Here is a 20,399-nt window from a genome sequence, read left to right on the forward strand (position 1 = left end):
AACAAAGGGGAGTGTAAAAAGTGTAAAAAATGTTAAAGTATAAAAAGTATAATAAATAAATAACGTATAAAAAATGTAAAAAAATTTTTTAAATGGTAGATAGCATGATTAATAGGAAAAATTTGGTTAATAAATAAGCAAGTATATATTTCTATCTCATGCATGAAAGTGTGAATTGTTGAATGAGGCAGAACATCCCAGTTTAGAGCAACGTATGTGCACCAAACTGAACGAAATAACATGAAGAAGAGATATATGAATGCAAACGCGCAACGTGGTAAAAAATATAGACACAATAAAATGGTGGATTATTTTACATCAATAGAAATAAAAAGGGGATGTAAAAATATATTGTCAACAATGGTTATAATGCACATGTGTCGTAATTTCATATATATATATATATATGTATATGTACCATTAATTAAAGTCGTTTGGTGCAATTACATCGTCAATTTTTAGTATCATTTTAACAACTTGAGTAGCCAAAGAAAATTGATTATATTTTGAATTGAATGTTTCGAAAATTCCTTTTTCTATCATATCATCAACTTTGTAATTTAGACTGTCAATACCTAGATTTTTTTTTTTCTCTTGAATAATTTTTGTTTTAATTTCTGAAATGATATCAATACTATTTAATCCCATATTATTGCATAAGTTAATAGGTATTGATAATAATGCATTTCCAAAAGCTCTAATAGCATATTGTTCTATCCCTTTACATTTATCAGCAACATTTTCTATTTCTAATGCAGCATAAATTTCACTTGATCCACCTCCAGGTAATATTCGATTATCTCTTATTAAATTACGAACAGAACAAAGTGCATCATGTACACTTCTTTCACATTCTTCTATCATCATTTGATTACCCCCTCTCAACAGAATGGTAATAGCTTTTGTATTAGAACAGCCTTCAATATAAACCATAGGGTTATTAACAGTACCATGACTAATTTCTCTAATAACTTCTGCTTTTCCTAATTTCGATTCATGTATATCTTCAAATCTTGGGATAATTTTTCCTCCTGTAGCTATAGCAATTAATTCCATTTCTACTCCTCCTACCCATCTAATAGCAGGAATATTTTCTTTTAGTAATAAATAATTTGCTTCATCATCAAATCCCCATTGACATATAACAAAGTTAGCTCCTGCTTTTTTTAAAGAATCTACCATATCATAGAAATATTTTTTTTCTATAGCTTGTAAATCTCTATATGCCTCTACATTAGTTATATTTAATTTATGTTTTATTTTGGGTTTGGGTGGTTCAAATGGACATGTTAAAATAGCTATTTTCGCATTTCTAACTTCTTTACACATTTGTGAATGAGATAATTCTTTATTTAAAACGATACCCTTAATTAATGTTGATTCTTCCAACAGTCCACCAGTTTTTCCTTCAATTTTTATTAAATCAAATCGCACATCTTTTCTTTTCATATCTGCTACGGACAAAACTGCATCAACTACTATATTTGATAATAAATCTTTTTTGCTAGATACTATTTTTGAACTTAAGGAAGTACTAGCTAATTTTTTTAAAATCTCATGATCACTACCTTCAATATCAACAGTTATAGCTATATCTTCAATTGCTTTTAATGCTATGTTGCAAGCATTTTCAAAACCGTCTGCAATTCTCAAAGGATGTATACCCTTGTCAATTAATGCATAAGCTTCTTCTAATAAAACACCTGCTATGATAACTACCCCTGTTGTTCCATCTCCTATTTCATTATCTTGACTTTTTGATAACTCTACTAACAATTTTGCACATTCATGCTGCACATCTATTTTTTCTAATATAGTTGCTCCATCATTCGTTACAGTAACATTGTTATCTTCACTTACAATAATTTTGTCCATTCCTCTAGGACCTATAGAGCTTTTCAATATGTCCGCCACTACCTTTGCTGCTAAGATATTGCTTTTGTGCGCTTCTATTCCCTTAATCCTTTTTTTCTCTTCTTCCTTCAGTATAACAAAGGGTTGCCCGTATTCATCTATTGCAATGTTCATCTTGTTTTAGTAGTAGTATATTGCTTTATAGAGGGGGTGCAGGCACGAGGATATGTATGTATACGCGCAATGTATGGATATATATGCGTATATGCGAACTCTATGGGTATATATATGTATACGTGCAATATATGGATATATATGCGTATATGCTAACTCTATGGGTATATATACATATACTTGCAATGTATGGATATATATGTACGAATTTGTAGAATGTATACGTAAACAATATACAAATACGTATTTTATTATGCCCGAAAAAGTGGAGAAATCCGAATTACGGAGAAGCAAAAAGGTACTTGAACGTATGAGAAAAAACTCTTGTTTAATTTTCTACTTCATTTGAAAAAAAACATTTTACAAATATTTTAAAAATATCTCCCTACAATTTATTTGCACGTTTTTATAATTAGTATTAACCAGTTTAAATTATTTTATTTTTTTTTTACAAAAGTAACTTAAACTTTATTAAATTATATGGTTAACCGAACATAAATTTTAAGATAAATTTTGTTTCTTCAAAAAATGATGAAGTTGTTCTCAAATTTACGTAAGTTTTAGTTAAAATTTTTATTTTGTTTTTGTGTACTATTTTGTATATATAAAGATTATATATATATGACAGTTATTATTTTTTTTTTTTTTTCCTGTTTAAATTTTTGCCTGAACAGGTCATATATATTTTATTTTCAATTTACATATTTCCGTGCGGAAATTTTATTTTATGCCGTTAACTGTGTTTTCAATGGAGATACGCATTACTTTTGTTTTTTAATATCACGTATTCAAATTTTTCTAAGTATAAAATAGGTGTTATAAAATGTACCAAGGATAATTATATAGAAAAATAACGACTTTTAATTTTTTTTTTTTTAATTTGTGGAAAAGGGAGATAAAAACTTTGTTTTATTTAAAAGAAATAAAAAGAAAGAAAGAAAAAAAAAAAAAATTTTGGAAACAACTGGTTATTAATATTTGTTTAGTTTTTTGAGCAAAGAAAGTGTGAATTTTGTAGAGGAATAATTAAAGTGCACCCTTTTAAGGCTAAATATAATTATATATGTACAAAAAGAGACTTTTTCTTCCTTTCTCATAGGATTTATCGCTATCACTTTGTTTTAACAGTTACTATCTATCTGTATATATATATATATATATATATATATATATATATATATATATATATATATATATGTACTACATGCAATGACATTTCCTACATGTACCGACATCGAGTTCTAGCACGTTTTACTTGCCACTGTAAGTATTCTTAATTAACTATTGTTGTGCACACTCATAAGAACAGTTAATAAAAGAAAAATATATCAAACATCAAATAATTTAACCAAGATTTGAAACACTGTCAAAGTTTTATGCATGGTTTTCAAATGTTCAACTCGGTTTCTTACTTTAAAATGAGTTCCGTCCTATTGTGAGGGTGAATTAATATTATGTAAATTTTTGTATATTTTTTTTGCCCTAAGAATTTGATATGTGCTTTGAAAATTTTTATTTAAAAGGGATACAAAAAGTGTTAAAAGGAAGAAAAGAAAAAAAAAAAAAAAAAAAATATCCATAAAAAACAAAAAAAAAAACGATAAAAGAAAAACAGAAAATTTGGAAAATTTTGAGAATTTTCAAATTTTTATAAGGTCCAAGATATAATTAGAATACTGCCAAAATGTTTCATATTTAAAAAATTGTACTTTAGGTTGTTGGTAATGTATCAGTAACATGGAATAGGTTTTCTGCCTCATCTTAAACTTCTAATTATGCGTCTACTTCATATTCTACGTCTTATTCTACTTTTAATGATTAGCCCACTTCCTATTCATCTTCCAATTCTATGAATTCTACAACTTGCAAGCCAACATTTTTTCCTTTTACACATAAATCACCGAACCCGTTACATTATCGACGGGACCATTCACAACGGACAGATAATCTTCTTCCGAGATATTGCTATTAATTAAATTTTTTAAAAGAATTTCATAGTTTGAACAAGGCCAAAAGACATTACATTTTTTGCTAATTTCTGTTTTTTCTTGTACGTTCATATTTTTTTTCATCATTTTGTTACAGCTGTGTTTATATGATATAGGAGCTAAACAGAAACTTAGAGTTTCTTTCCATCCGATTGGGCAATTAAAGGAATAATCCCTCTTACATTTTTTAATGCAAGAATAAGATACATCACACAATTTTTCAAATAGTTTTTTTTCTTCTTGATTTTTATTTTTGAATATATAATTCTCTTTGCAATTACCATTATAATATTCGGATGGAGCACATTCATTTTCGTTAATTGATAACCACGAGTTAGGACATAAATCGTCATAGTTTTTTTCACATGAATTAATACAAGGATAACTGAATTGACATTTTTGTTCATATGTTTGTTTCATTATTTTGTTCAAATGTTTCAAGTATATTTTTCCTTTACAATTTCCATTATAACTATTTGTTGGGAAACAGTATCCATTATTTCCTTCAATCCATCTATCTGGACATAGAACAGAGTAATCATGTTCACATTTTTCCTTGCATGGCCATTTAATATCACATAAATTTGAGTAGATAGATTTTTCTTTATTACTCATATTTAAGAAATTTATTTTATTTAAACAATTTCCTACATAATTATCTGGTGCTATGCAATATTCTTCATCCATTATTACCCAATCTAATGGACATGTTGAATTTTCAAAATCTTGAATACAATTATTATCACATTTCCAAAATACAAAGCATTTTTTTTCTATCCTCATTTTTTCACTTATATCAACATCATTATGGATTTGTTTTCCACATGGTCCTATGTAAGATTCAGGGGCAGTACAATAATCAGTATTATCTTTACTTAGTTCCCAGTTAAGCGGACATTTTTCTCTATAATTTCGTAAACAATTTTTTACTTCTGATAATGATTCACTCAAAATTTCGTTCGATATTACAAGTTTACTAGATAAGCCTAACTGTGATATGATTTCTCTGTTTTGTTTTTCTTTTTCTGTAGCATTATTTTGCATATCCCTTTGTAATTTCCTTTTTTCTTCCTCCTTTTTTTTTTCCTCATCTTCAGCTTTTTTTTTTAAACATAATTTTTCTAATTCCTCTTTCATTTTTAAATATTCACTATTTTCTTTATCCTTAAATTCTTTCTCAATTGTATTTATGCATTTTGTATACTCATCGTATGGATGTTCATCATTGGGATGAGAATTATATGATCCCCCATTTTTGTTTTTTAATTCTTCTTCTTCTTCACTATTTTGACTTACGTTATCCGAGATATGTTCCATAATACTTTGGTTTTCCTTTTCCTCCTTGTTTTCTATGTTGAATTTTTTTTTTAAGGATCCATAATTATATTTACTTATTTTCCGCTCACCACTTGCGCCATTTGTAATTTTTTTTTTATTTTCATTCTCTGATTTCAACTTTCCTGAACAGTTCATAAAAATTATAAAAACGCAAATGTGGAGTATAAAAATTTTCTTCATGCCTTCCTATAAGTACACATGTTATATATGAAGATACAAATAGATTAATATTACATAAATTAGTGAGAACAACGACAAATATATATTACATGTATATGTATGTATGTATTTATTTACACAATTAAAAATAGCGATGCACGAATAATTTTATATTCAAAAAGTTACGTATTATTTAAATGTATATTTATGTATGCACAAAGATGAAAAGTTGGAAATATTCACCTGAACACGCAAGAAAGGAAATTAAAAAAAAAAAAAAATCGAAGTATACATATGATAATAAGACAGGTACAAGAATGTGTTTAATCAAGGATTTATTTACAAAATTCGATTAAAGGCATTTAAGAACCTCTTCATAACACTTTCTCAATGACCATTTAATAATGATGTATATATATATATATATATATAAATGTATTTACACATGCACACACACTTACAAATAAAAAAAAAAAAAAAATCATCACACAATAATAACAAAAATTTCACACCATTCAACGCTTATAACAGTTATAAGAAAATATGAGGGGGGGGGGAAACATATTAAATGTCTTAACATTTCTTAATCATTTGTGACGAGGAATTATTATCTTCACAGAACTTTATTGTTGTCATTATTACCACCATTATCACTACTTGTTTTATTGGTTGTAATAAAGTTATTCCTAAATAGCGTTTTTATATGATATTTAAATTAAATAAATCATCAAATATTTTAAGTTATTCATATATAGAGGTAAAGTTTTTTACAAAAACATATAAAAAGAAATTAAAAATAAAAATATTGTATAAATAAAAAATTAAAAATAATATTTAAAAAGTATTATTAAAAAAAAAAAAAAAATTATCGAAATGAAGATTCCATACTGATACAAAGTATATCTTAGACTTAAAACTCTTGAAACTTTTTTAAACTAAAAAATAAAAGAAGTGCGAAAAAAAGTATTAAATAATAAGGTTATATGTATATATTCATAATATTTGCTATTTTATGTATCTGCCTTTTTACAACTTCAAAGTACCTTTTCAGATTCGTGTTTCAAATTGAAGGCTTTCCTCCCAACGTCTGAAAGAAGAAGAATAAATGCGTTTTCTAAAATGAAGAGGGGAACGCACAGTATCTTCGTCTCAATATGTATATGCATGTGCAAGTGTATATATATATATGAATACACAAACGTACATGTGCAGTAGCAGTACCTTCCAAATTTTCCCCTCTAAGCAGGATGTCATCTATATTTTTTTTCATAATGCTACTGACTTCGTTGAGGCTTTCATTTAGTTTTTTTATTGCGATGTTAGAACGCGGGTCTTTATATTCCTGTTTTATCTTTGTAATTTTTCTATCTTAACAAATAAAAAAAAAAAAAAAAAGTAATTATAATTTTAACTGTAACTGTAACTGTAATTGTAACTGTAATTGTAACTGTAATTGTAATTGTAATTGTAATTGTAACTGTAATTGTAATTGTAATTGTAATTGTAACTGAAACTATGATTACACAATTACAATACTATAATCAGTGTAATAAGGTGTGCAACATATGTACACATATACATCCATAAATGTGTATATTTACAAATACATTTATATAAGCCAATGCTTGCAAATGATCACGACGACATACCGAATTTTATGAAGGAATAGGGTTTTTCAATAGTTTCTATAATTGATCTATAATCTATTGAATGTGTTCCATACAGTATCATCAATTCTACATAAGGAACAAAACGAATATTTCGAATTAAGATCATGAGGAACAAATTATGCCGTCTAAATATAAATACACGTATAAATAACACATTATAAACGATATAATAAGTAATATAACGATAACACATACTGTGTTGAAAATCATAAAAAATATATATATAAATTAATATATATAAATGTAAACTCTTCTGAATGAATGTGAATAATAAAAAAAAAAAAAAAAAAATCAAAATATAACCTTCATTAAAATGTTTACAAATATCGTTCAAAAATAAAAAGGCTAATTTTTTTGGGTAAGTTACAGGAAACACTGCTATATAGGCTATTCCATTATCAATAAGAAAGCTAAAAAAAAAAAAAAAAATTAGTCAAAAATTGGTCATAAATTAGTCAAAAATTGGTCATAAATTGGTCATAAATTGGACATAAATTGGACATAAATTGGACAAATTGGGCATAAATTGGGAATAAATTAGTAATAAAATGGTCAAATAATAGTCAAAAAATTGCTTAAAAAATAGAATTCCTCTTTGGTCTTTTTCCATAAAAAAATTTTTGTGTTTAAAAAGGTTGAACATACTATTTCGAAAAAGTCTCTTTAAAATATGCAAGATGACTTACACATATAATATGTAGTATAATGCAATGCAGTATTAAGGAAAAAGCTTCGAAAAATATATATGCGTATATAAATATACATATGTATATGTGCATATGTTTAGTATGGGGGAGAATTACCCATATTTATTTTCTCTCTTCTGAGTTATTTTTTTTTAATGATTTATTTTTTTTATTTTCCTCTCCACTACTTACTGATAATTGAACTGATTAGACGTTACAGTTGATAAATTTGGAAATGTCTGCAGTTTTTTACACAATTTTTTTAATTCTAATTTATGAGATACATTTTTTGTCTCACTGTTCGTTTCAACCAAAGTCATTCCATCGCTAACTCTACACAGTAGTACCACATCGCACATTTTATTTTATTTTATTTATACTTTTCATAAAAACATTAATAAGTATATAAAATATCTTTTAAAAAAAATTTTCTTATATATTATTTAGATTTTATTAATTTTTCTCATAACATATATTCAAAATTCATAAAACAAAACGAAAAAAAAGGAAAACATTGAAAAAATGGCTAATAATTTGTTGTATCGAAAATGTACATTCAAAAAAAGATTTTTGCAAATGTATTTTCTTTCCTTTCTCTTCATTACGTGCTACGCATATGTAAGTGTACGTATGTACGTATAATATATGAACATTTGTGTATACGTGTTCATATGTATGATCGTAGAAGTACATAAACATGTATGGGTATAAGGGATTCACTGCAACATATATAAAAAAGAACAATTATATAAAAACATAAAAAGAATAAGCTTAAATAATTTTTTTCAAAAAGGGTTTGAAAAAATATTTATTTTCTTTTAATTGTGCTCTTACATTAAAAAATAAAAAAAAAAATTAAGGAAATATAAACATTTTACTTTTTACTGTTGGAAATTCTAAAATTAAAGAAAAAGAAAAAGAAAATAATTATGCAATAAAGTGAAAAAAACAAAGCTAAGTTTTTGCGTATCACCACACGTAAACATTATGTATATGCATATATATATATATATATATAATATATATATATATAACTCATACATATACGTACATAATCAAAAGCTCCTGTATTCGTATATTGTTCCCTATTCCTTGATTTATTCTTTTTTTAAAAATTTAAATATACGTACATATATATATATATATTCCTCTTCGAATATTTAAAAAAAGACTGTAAAAGGATTTTTTTTTTTTAAATAATTTATTTCATTTGCAAAATGAAGAATTTATATGGCTTATGGAAAATGATGACGAGTTTATTTTATTTAACTATTTTATTTTATGTAACTTTATTTTATTTTATTTTATTTTTTGTATTTCCGAGCAGCCTGTAAGTTGTGGCAAATAATAAAAATGAAATAATAAATTAGTGAGATGTTAAAGGCAGAAGTGCGCAACCCTTAAACCAAAATAATTTGAACAATAAGAAAAGTATATATCATTTTACGTATACATATTATTTACATTTAATTAAAATAAAAAACAATAAGTTGAAGTGAATGAATGAAAATAGAAAAAAAAAAAGAAAAAGCGCGTGAGTTGTACGAAATTTTTATAAAAAAAAGTTAACAACAAAGACAAAAATGAATACATAGTACAGAGTTGTATGTATGTATGTACGTCTGTATTTATGTATATATAAGACTCATCGCGGGAAGATGTTCCATACACGCGCATAGGTGCGATATACTTAAGTTATATGCACAAAATTTGGATGATGGTTTTGACCCATATCCATTGTTATTTACCTGTTGACATGTACTTGTTGGCACAATTGAAAAAAAATAAGAAAATATCTTTCAGTATAAAACGATGAATATTTTTAGTAACAGTACACATAATAACGTACATCCATATGCACATGTAGCGTTATTATATGTTCTGTCCTTTTCATCCATATGTTTTTTCATATTGAACATATATGCTAGTTGTAACTCCGTATATAAAAGGCATTTATAATAGTATGCGCATTATTACAAATATGTTTATGTGTATTAGCAACTTAATTATTTTCCCCCATAACATTTAGAAAAAGAACTACGAATAATTTTTGCGAACATTTATTTGTTTATGGTAACACTGGTATTTATTCACCGTTATGTACAAAATAATTATCCATTTAAAATTTTAATTTTTTAAAGATGTTTTTTATTTTCACTTTTTTTAGTTTAAAAAATGGAAGGAAAAAATTGCATATATTGAACATATTGAACATTGAACATATTGAACATTGAACATATTGAACATTGAACATTGAACATATTGAACAAGTTTAATAAATTGAAAAAATAATAAAGTTTACTGTGTTAAAAAATTAAAAAAAATTTACAGCTACGGGGTATCACTGTCTGAACGTACATTGCGCGCTTCTTATAAAAGTGTGCGTGAACATTGTCAAATTATGGGGGAAATTCTTTGTTTGTATTACATGCATATATATGTACATGCCCATATGATGCATTTAACGATACAACTACTAAATAGTTTTTCAAATTTTTTTCTTTATAAAATGAATATAAGCCCACTTAACTAATAATGTATGGCACATTAAATTGTTCTGTTTTATGAATAAAAAAAAAAAAAAATGTTTTCTTATTTTTATAAGCAAAGAAATGTGCCTAATATTACTCTTCGGATTCTTGAACGTTGCTGTTATCATAATTCGAGTCGTTATCATCTAACTTGTATTCTTCATCAATTTCGTCAAAGGTTCCTGATTTTCTGTTTAACAAAAAAAAAAAAAAAAAAGAAAAAATAACAATCAGGGATATAACGAAATGACGAAATGGCGAAATGACAAAATGATAAAACATTAGAATGATGAAGTAAAAAAATGATGAAGTAGAAAAATGACGAAGTGACAAAATGACGAAATGACGAAATGACAAAATGACGAAATGACGAAATGACGAAATGACGAAATGACAAAATGACGAAATGACAAAATGACGAAATAACAAAATAATGGAATATTCTTCCTATACACGCATGTACCATATATACACATATATAAGCACATGCGCACATGCACATGTACGAGTGACTACATTTTTTTGTTCGAAATCAAATTTTAATATAACCTCAACTTTTGTAACATCTTATATTCGTTGTAATGCTTTTTCCTCTTCTCCTTGAAATCAATATTAGATGAACCTTTACTATCTTGTCTTTCTACCAATTGGTTTAGCTTATTTATTAAATCGTCAGCAATGTCACTCTTCCGAAATAAAAAATTGCAATGAAAAAAAAAATATTACTACATTGTGTAAACTTTCAAACGAGGTTTATTAATAGCATGATGATCCATCGTAAGGTCGTTCATCATGCAGAAGAAAATATGGAAGAGGGGGGGAAGAAAAAAAAGGAAAAATAAAAAAAAACAAAATAATATAACAAGATAAAGTAATATAATAAAATAAAGCAATATAACAAAGATACACCGTTCCAGGATCAATATTAATAAAAATATGATACTTTGAATTATAACGAAAATTATATTAACGTGGTCCATTTTTTTTACCTGCCCTTCAACATTTCCCCCTTTTGAGTCTCCATATTTCGAGGCTTCATCTTCAGAAGCGCTGTCCTGCATGAAAATTGGTCGTTTGAAGGTAAGGAAAAAAAAAGTACATACATGTATATACATATATATATATATATATATATATATATATATATATATATATATATATATATATATATAAATGTATACACATAAACATATATGGACGGTAATGATATAATGAACAATTTTGGCGCTCTTTGTTCTTGCGTGGTCATAAACACTCAACTTGCTACAATGCATATACTCATGAACATTCATGTGTATTATATATATATGTTCCTATTTACACAAATAAACAAGTCGCTAATTTCTATACGTCCTACCATTAAAATAAAATTGAATGGGGTATTTGGTTCTAAAATTTTCATCCTTGAACCTCTTTCTTTGTCTTGTTCATTTATCGTCACTTCATCCCATGATATAGTTTTTTTTCTGTACATATCAGGCAAATATTATTAAAAAAGGAAGGACAATAAAAAAAAAAAAAAAAAAAAAAATGGTATCAAAAATATATAAAATGAATTATACATCCATAAAAAAGAGTGAATATAAACAATAAACAGGTTAATATTATGCAGGTTACGTATTTATACATGCGTACACACATATATACATACATACACACATACACATAACTGTAATTATACTCATTACTTCATATAACATATGCACTACTAAATGTTTAATAATTCGTTCACGTATTGAAAAAACTTTGTTATCACTTTTCGCATTTACACATATGCACGAATAATGCACATTTGTATGTATATACTTGTACACACATATATATATAATTATTTCTTCTTTTTCGCTTTATTTTTCGCTATCTTTTTTTATTACGTGACTGATTTATCAATTTTTTTTTTCATCCTTTGTCTTATTGTTCATATTTTCTCTGTATATATAGCGCATATACATTTTAACAAAACACTACAGAGTTTGTTATATTATTTTATGCATAGGAAATATTCAAAAATTATTCTTCGAAATAATGTCTACATACATAATATAACACAAGAATACACAAACGTAATGAAATAAAAACGTGAGAGCCTAGTGAGGTGACGCTCGAGCTATATAAAAAAAATGTAAGCGCAGCAGAATGTAAGAACGTGGAAAATAAAAGAATATAAAAATATAACACTATAACAGTATAACCGTATTACAGAATAACAGTATTACCGTATAACAGTATTACATTATTACACTATTACATTATTACACTATTACATTATTACACTATTACATTATTACACTATTACATTATTACACTATTACATTATTACACTATTACAGTATAACAATATAGCAATATAGCAATAATAGAATGTAATATTATAACAAATGGATAAACATCAGAAATGTTTTCTTTAAATAAATTTTATAAAAACGTGAGATTTTTTTTTAAATAGCTTCTCAGCTCTCAAATTTGCAGTTAAATTTTAACGCGCTTATACGTACTTGCAAAAAGAAAAAGAAAAAAAAAAAAAAAAAAGAGAAAATGTGACATAATTATTTTTCGTAGTATTTTCATTACATAAATATATATATATATATATATGTATATATATATATATATATATTTTTTTTTTTTTTTTTTTTTTTTTTTTTTTTTCTTGTTAATTTTATGTTGATTCCTTTTTTTTTATTTATATTTAAACTATTTATACTTTATTCTTATATATTATAATATTTTTTATTTTTCGTGCTTCATTTTGATACCTTTTTTTTTTTTTTTTTTTAATTCTTTAAAAATGAATAGATAATTATTAGCTCCATAGGAAAGAATTTTAAGTGAAAACAAGAAGAAACAAAGAAAAAAATCGGCTAACATTTTTTTAACCATTTTTAAGAATCTCACCATATATATATAATATATATATATAATGAATGTATATATATTAGTGTATATATAATATATATATATAATGAATGTATATATATTAGTGTATATATAATATATGTATATATAATATGTGTATGTATAATATGTGTAGATTTATGATATGTGTGTATGTATATATATGTGCGTATATGTAATATATTTGTGTATATATATAATATGGGTGTGTATATATTATTGTGTATATATTATTGTGTATATATAATATATGTGTATTTAAAATATGTGTATTTAAAATATGTGTATTTAAAATATGTGTATATATATTTATACATATCTGCATTATAAGTAACGCTAAGCTTTACATTTTAAGACACTTTCCATATCCCCCCATTTACTCATATGTATATTAAATAAATACGTATACAGTTAAAAGAATATGTAAACATGTGTAGATAATTTCCAACTTTTTATTTCATCCTCTTTGCAAAAACATCATATCTTATCAAGTCGTATTATACGCATATATGTAAATAGGGGGCATGTGTCATTTCTTTGTAATACTATGTATTCATATGTCTTATTATTGCGAACGAACTAATAATTTTTATTCTAATTTTTTTTTTTTTTTTTAAATAAGGCCTTTTGTAACATATGTGTATACATTTTCTACGTTTTATGATAATTTAAAATTTTGAGCATTTGAATTATATGTATGAATATAAGAATTTTTATGGATGTTGTAATTTTGCTGAGTATTTGAAGTTTTTTTTTTTTTTTCTTTACAACCTTTTTGCGAGGTTTAATAGGTATATATAAATGGAAGGGAAAAGAAAAAGCTTAATCGAAAGCATATGCAAGTATGTATATATATGCGTTTGTATGTATCCATGTATCTAAGTATATATATGTGTGCGCGTAATTTCGTAATAATATGCTAACCAAAAAACACCTTTGAAAAATAAGTGAATAAGATCGCTTAATTATGTATTTTGCTACTCTGCGTGTTATTTTGTTTTTCAAAAATTGGCACATGGACATATTATTTTAAAAAAAAAAAAGAACAGTACCACACAGAATATAACATTCACATCTACATTTAAAAATAAAAAATACAACAAAATTTGTTTATAAGTGTCTTTATAAATCTTTTTATACATTTTTTTTACATTTTTATGAATAGAAGAATTATATATACAAGGAATGACCTTGCATAAATGTGGTATGAACTTTTTTGAGCCGTGAAATCATTGTAACATGATAACGAATAATAATTTATCTTTTTTAAAAACAAAAATATTGGATGTAGAGTATGTATGCTTCTATCCTCATTCATTTATTCTTTCGTTCCTTCACCGTTCTTCTTTTTTATTTATTCTTTTTTTATCGATGCGCAAGATTTGAATGACGAATTATTTTATAGGCAATTTATGTGTAAGACTATAACCGCTCGTTCTTTTCCTTGTTCTTATCTTTGTTCCTATCTTTGTTCTTTGTTCTTTTTCTTGTTCTTTTTTTTTTCCTTTTCTTTTTCTTTTTTATATCTATGCTGTCATAAAAAATGTGCACCAGAAATATAGAGCTCAATTTTGCACGCTTTTCTTTTTTTTTTTTAAATAAAACATTTAAAAAGAAAAATGGCATATTCCTATGATTCAGATGCAGGTACATTTCAACAATTTCCCATATATTGACTTTTATTCATTTTTTTTTATTAAAAATAATATATCAAAAAGGGCAATTTACGAAATTAGTTATGCCTATATTATTATAACATGCGTTTCGAAAGTGATAAGGGATAACAAAGCCAAAATGAGTTCAACTTTCATTATTTTTAACAATGACTCGATGTTATTTATTCTATTATGTATAAATTTGACATATTATGCACATATATATAAGTATTAGTGCATAAGTAAAAATATATATATTCGTTTAAGAATATATATACCCAAGTGTAACAGGATAAAAAGGGCGTAATCGCAATTTCTTGTACACTTTACAGTCTGCAAGTTTTGCTTAGGAATATGTAGGTTTCCTTCTTTTTTTTTTTTTTTTAATTTAAAGTACATTTTTGCTTGAATAAGCTTTATGTAATTAGTATAGTTCATATATACGTTTATTGAAAGGTATTCATTTTTTTTTTTTTTTTTTCCAGAAAACATTTTTCGTTATACTTTTTTTTTTTTTTCTTAATTTGATATAACAAAAGTAATTTTACTATCATATGTAAGCAATGCGGTGTAGTATTTTTTATTTTGTGCAAAGTTTACCATTTTTTTTTTTTTTTTATGAATTTAATTAAAAAGATAATTTAGTAACTATTGGTTAGGAGTATATATACAAGTGTATAAGTTCGTTAATAAGTGCCCAGCAAAAAGTACATATGGAAATCTAGGAAATATACGAGTATACACAATTATTCATACGTACTGCGGAAAGGGCTTAAATATATATATATATATATATATATATATATATATACGTATATATATGCATGTATACACATGTATATATGTGTGTGCACCATTAATAAGTAAAAAGTACAAGTACAGGCAACGTACAAACGTGCGCAAAGGCATTTGTATATATATACAGAAAGAATCACGTAAGGAACTATGGCAAAGAAAGAACTAGTGGACGCTGGCTGCTTTATTTCACAGATGAACGAGTTATTATTAATAGACCCCTTATATATAAATGACGCCATAACTAACTATTTTAATAATTCTATAAATGATAAAAAGGCATTATTGCCAAAAGAGTCTTTGAATGGTATTTATTTCCGAAATGCAAAGGCAGGTTTATGGTCATCCTTTGCAATTCGAGAGAATAATAAATGTTCTTATATTTCACCAGAAATGTATAAAAGTATGAAAGACTCAGGCATAGATAGAAATGATGAAAATGAAACGGTGTTATCATTTATTTGTTTTAACAATACGGAATTTATGCACGAATATTTAACCGTTGAAAAAATTAATGAGTTAAAATGGGAAATTTTAGGATCAAACAGTAATCACATAACAATAAATATGAATAAGGAACAAAATAAATATTCAAAGGATGATAAAAATGCTAGTAAGAAACAATTGGACAAAGAAGAAATAGTTTCTTTAGAAAATTATTTTTCAAATATGTTAACAGTTGAGAGTGGGCAAGTTGGCTTGTTTTGTATCGAGTCCATAAAACATTGTGCAGATATGCTTCTTCAAAAATTTGGAAATAATGATATTAATAATGAGGAACAACTAGATAACCTCTTCAAACAGAATATGAACGACCTATATCCTTGGTATAATAAAATTTGTAATTTAACTTTATCATCATCTATTGCTATAATAGATTTTATTGATATGCCTATTGGAAGTGTTTGCATGTCTAGTGCAGATTGTGTAGTAAATTATTTATGTGAAGTTGTAAGGGATGAAGTAACGGATGAAGTGTGGGCAATAAGGGTTAACTTTTTAAATCCCTTAAAATAAGGAGTCTTCTCCACCTGAGCTTTTTTTTTTTTTTTTTTTTATTAAAGAATTGAGCCTTTTTTGTAATATATGAAGTGCTGTGTGAAAGGAGCAGAAAAATGGATCAAGCAGAGGTGCACATTCATGTATGTATATGAGCGTATAACATTTTAACGGATGCATTATGAAGGTAAAAATACCTACCTGATGTGATTAGGAAAGAAAAGTTGAAAGAAATAAAATTTCTCCATTTATTTGAAGGCTTCATAATTGTAATATACCAGATAAAAGAAAAAGGTTCGTATCAATTGGCATATATGATAATATTTAACCCCAATACCAGCTTAATAGTGTACCTAGTAAACATCGTGTTTACCGAAATTTTCCTTCTTAATTTTAGTCCCTTTCACTGGTAGCTACATAACGTACCAAATTGTATGCATATATATATATATATATATATATATATATATATATATATATATATATATATATATTTATATATTTATAATATGAAAACGCCCCCGCATTTCATGTATTTTTTTGTTTATGTATATACATATTACATAAATATCACTATTTCTGTTTTTTTCGTTATTTGGAACATTTTGTTGTCTAATTCAAAAAATTATTTTGTTTTAATTTGGGTAATTTAAAAAAAAAAAAAAAAAAAAAAAGCACGTGCATGCCCATTTTTTAATCTGTTATTTATTGATAATAACTGATTCATTATTAATTATATCGCTATTTTGTATATAAAAAAAAAAAAAAAAAAAAAGACCTATATTTTTTTAAAAAGAGCCCTTGAGGAGCTTTAAGCCAAAATAGAAAAACGAATTATCTTTTAAATATGCAGTTAATGCTTGTATAATGTGCACATATGTTTATACGTACATGTGTACATATATGTACAAATAGGTGCGTAAATGTATGCACATATTTATATGTTCCTTTTAAATTGAAGAAACAACATTTGAATAAAAGTCATTTACTCCTTTTATCAAACTATCATAATTAAGAAATATGCCCTAATTAAAATAAACAAGCAGAACGAATATATCCGTATTCTATTCTGTTCTTTAACTAAAAATTAATTGTGCTCACTGGTGATACATTTAATAACATGCTTTGCGGTAACATTCCATCGTCCATAATGTACTTAAAATTATGTGAGGTTCTTTTATATATATATGTATAAATATATGTATAAATATATGTACAAATATATGTACAAATGTATGTACAAATGTATGTACAAATGTATGTACAAATATATGTACAAATGTATGTACAAATGTACGTACAAATATATGTACAAATGTATGTACAAATATATGTACAAATATTTGTATTTATGATTAAATCGGGTGAAGCATTTTTTTGGGGTTATATATTTATTCGTATATAAACGTACATACATAATACATGCATAAATAAATAGGTTGATACACATCTTCGCACTTCGGAAAATACTTGTACTGAACAGAATGCAGACACATGCGTGAAAAGGTGAGACATTTTTTTTTTTTTTTACTTTTACTTCTCATGACAACACAGTAGCGTTTTAATTTTTTTTTTCTATCCGTTACTGCTGCTTGTCCTTTTTTTTTTTTTTTTTCTATTGAATTATATTGGTTTGAAACTTTTATGTTACGTTTATGTAGTGTGCACTTTTTTTGTTCATATAAAATTTACTTATGATATTTTCATTGTCTTCCATTTTAACGTGAACGACATGTTCCATATTTTATCCATCCTATACGTTGGTTTTTATTTCTTTGCTGTTCCTAATTTTTTTTTACTATTGTCAGATTGGAACTAACATTCACGCTCAGACTATAACAAACACGCGCTCTCAGATTATCATTAACATTCATGCTCATATTATCATTAAAATTCTTATATTTTAACCTTTTTTTTTTTTTTTTTCTCTTTTTTAAACGAGTAAATGTGAGAGGGCAAGAAAGCCACCTGGTGAGTAGTAAGTAAAAAATGATTATAAGCCAAAGAAAAAAAGACCTTGAAATTGGTACATTCGAGAAAGAAATACATGAAGAATTGGAAAGGGTATACAAGAGTGAAAAGTTTTACAAATACGCTAATGAAGAAAATTTTGAAAAGTTTGCATATGAAGGTAAAGAAGACATAACCGATTATAAAATATTTTACGATAGTATCACTACTCAGTCAAAGGACAGAAAAAATAACTCAGGTATCATATATAATAGTATTAATTCAATAAGGTCCTTTAAAAATTTTATAGGAAAGGAAATACCTATTCAAAAGGAACCTCATTACAATATCATTCCCGCAAATGTAAAAATTAAACTGATATCAGTAAAGAGGCATGGCAGTTATGCCCATGGTACATATTGTACATATTGTGCATTAAGTACATATCATACGAACTGCACGTACTGCATCCATTGCAACAGTTACAACTGCGGCAAGGGCGTTGTTGCAAGAATAGATGAGATAAGGAATACACTTAGTTGTATAAAGAATAGCCTTCACGCTAAGAAAAAATTAAAAAAAAAGAAGGAAAATGTACATACCATGGTAGACATAGATAGCATTAATTTGCTTTCTAACTTGGATCGTGTACGTAATAAACTTGGTAAAATAATAAAATTTGTAGAAGTGTCGGATGAAAATTTTTGTGATAACATGAGATATTACAAATATATTTATAACTGCTTTACAAAATCGGGAGAAATGAATATTTTTGATATAATACGAATGATGAAAAAGAATGAAAAGAGTACAGAATTATTAACAAACAAAATGATAGTTATAAATTATAACAGTGTACTATCACTTCGAAAAACAAACATGTACAAAAATTTTAAAGATATTGTTTATAAGGCTGATATGTATGAATCGTTGTTCTACAAAAAATGTTTTAACAAAAATGAAAACGTTGCAAGCATTTTGTTGTCCTTTTTTTTATTTTTAAATTTATGTTTAAATGAAAATATGTATAAAAGAATAATGAATTATATTTACTTATTAAATTTTGAATTAAAAAAATGCGTAGAATATTTAGAAAGTAGAAAGAAGGATATAAGAACGTTGCACATATTATTTACGTACGTGAAGTCATTAACACTTGGAATTAATTACAATGACATATCATTATTTATTGAAAATATCTTTCGCATTAATTTAAATGAAAATAATGAGAAGTTATTAAAAATTTACAAAAAATTATTAAATAACGAAATTAGCATAAGTATAATATCAAAAGAGGCAAATAAAATAAACAGTACAATTCAAATGATGAATCACAATTTGGGGAAAAGTGCAAAAGTAATAAAATCAGTACTACACAGCACAACATATAAGCTTTAAAAAAAAAAAAAAAAATGACTAGTAGACAAAATATGCATAATTGACAAAATATGCATAATTGACAAAATAGGTAAAATTGACAAAATAGGTAAAATTGACAAAATAGGTAAAATTGACAAATGGACAAAATAAGCATAATTGACTAATTTATTTAGAAATATACGTAAACATGGCATATTCACTATGTAAAAATACCATTAATCAAATAACTTTGAGCATTAAAAAATTTGTTTTTTTAAAAGTACACATGCTGATTAATTTTTTTTTCTTGGACTGTTTTTTCCATTTTTCTGGCCACCCTTTTGTT

The 20,399-nt window shown here is 25.6% G+C and overlaps 6 protein-coding genes across 6 annotated transcripts; 2 read left to right on the forward strand and 4 right to left on the reverse strand.

The window, feature by feature from the left end:
• Positions 1 to 420: 420 nt before the first annotated feature.
• Positions 421 to 2,028, reverse strand: CCT5 (T-complex protein 1 subunit epsilon, putative; the record flags this gene model as incomplete). The annotated part of the gene is made up of 1 exon (XM_029004524.1): positions 421 to 2,028. One exon carries the CDS (start codon positions 2,026 to 2,028, stop codon positions 421 to 423), a length of 1,608 nt encoding a protein of 535 aa, XP_028861204.1.
• Positions 2,029 to 3,914: 1,886 nt separating this feature from the next.
• PmUG01_08035900 (CPW-WPC family protein, putative) lies at positions 3,915 to 5,534 on the reverse strand (the record flags this gene model as incomplete). Its single annotated transcript, XM_029004525.1, has 1 exon — positions 3,915 to 5,534. One exon carries the CDS (start codon positions 5,532 to 5,534, stop codon positions 3,915 to 3,917), a length of 1,620 nt encoding a protein of 539 aa, XP_028861205.1.
• An 800-nt stretch (positions 5,535 to 6,334) lies between these two features.
• On the reverse strand, positions 6,335 to 8,228 carry SEC22 (protein transport protein SEC22, putative; the record flags this gene model as incomplete). Its single annotated transcript, XM_029004526.1, has 6 exons — positions 6,335 to 6,448; positions 6,557 to 6,600; positions 6,735 to 6,881; positions 7,163 to 7,249; positions 7,487 to 7,593; positions 8,062 to 8,228. The coding sequence occupies 6 exons, from the start codon at positions 8,226 to 8,228 to the stop codon at positions 6,335 to 6,337; spliced, it is 666 nt and encodes a 221-aa protein (XP_028861206.1).
• Positions 8,229 to 10,493: 2,265 nt separating this feature from the next.
• On the reverse strand, positions 10,494 to 12,303 carry PmUG01_08036100 (protein phosphatase inhibitor 2, putative; the record flags this gene model as incomplete). Its single annotated transcript, XM_029004527.1, has 5 exons — positions 10,494 to 10,590; positions 10,956 to 11,086; positions 11,390 to 11,455; positions 11,758 to 11,866; positions 12,275 to 12,303. The coding sequence occupies 5 exons, from the start codon at positions 12,301 to 12,303 to the stop codon at positions 10,494 to 10,496; spliced, it is 432 nt and encodes a 143-aa protein (XP_028861207.1).
• Positions 12,304 to 15,895: 3,592 nt separating this feature from the next.
• Positions 15,896 to 16,762, forward strand: PmUG01_08036200 (conserved Plasmodium protein, unknown function; the record flags this gene model as incomplete). Its single annotated transcript, XM_029004528.1, has 1 exon — positions 15,896 to 16,762. The coding sequence occupies one exon, from the start codon at positions 15,896 to 15,898 to the stop codon at positions 16,760 to 16,762; it is 867 nt and encodes a 288-aa protein (XP_028861208.1).
• Positions 16,763 to 18,733: 1,971 nt separating this feature from the next.
• Positions 18,734 to 20,092, forward strand: PmUG01_08036300 (conserved Plasmodium protein, unknown function; the record flags this gene model as incomplete). Its single annotated transcript, XM_029004529.1, has 1 exon — positions 18,734 to 20,092. One exon carries the CDS (start codon positions 18,734 to 18,736, stop codon positions 20,090 to 20,092), a length of 1,359 nt encoding a protein of 452 aa, XP_028861209.1.
• Positions 20,093 to 20,399: the final 307 nt, after the last annotated feature.

This window comes from Plasmodium malariae, assembly GCF_900090045.1.
Source record: "Plasmodium malariae genome assembly, chromosome: 8".
Lineage (NCBI taxonomy): Eukaryota > Apicomplexa > Aconoidasida > Haemosporida > Plasmodiidae > Plasmodium > Plasmodium malariae.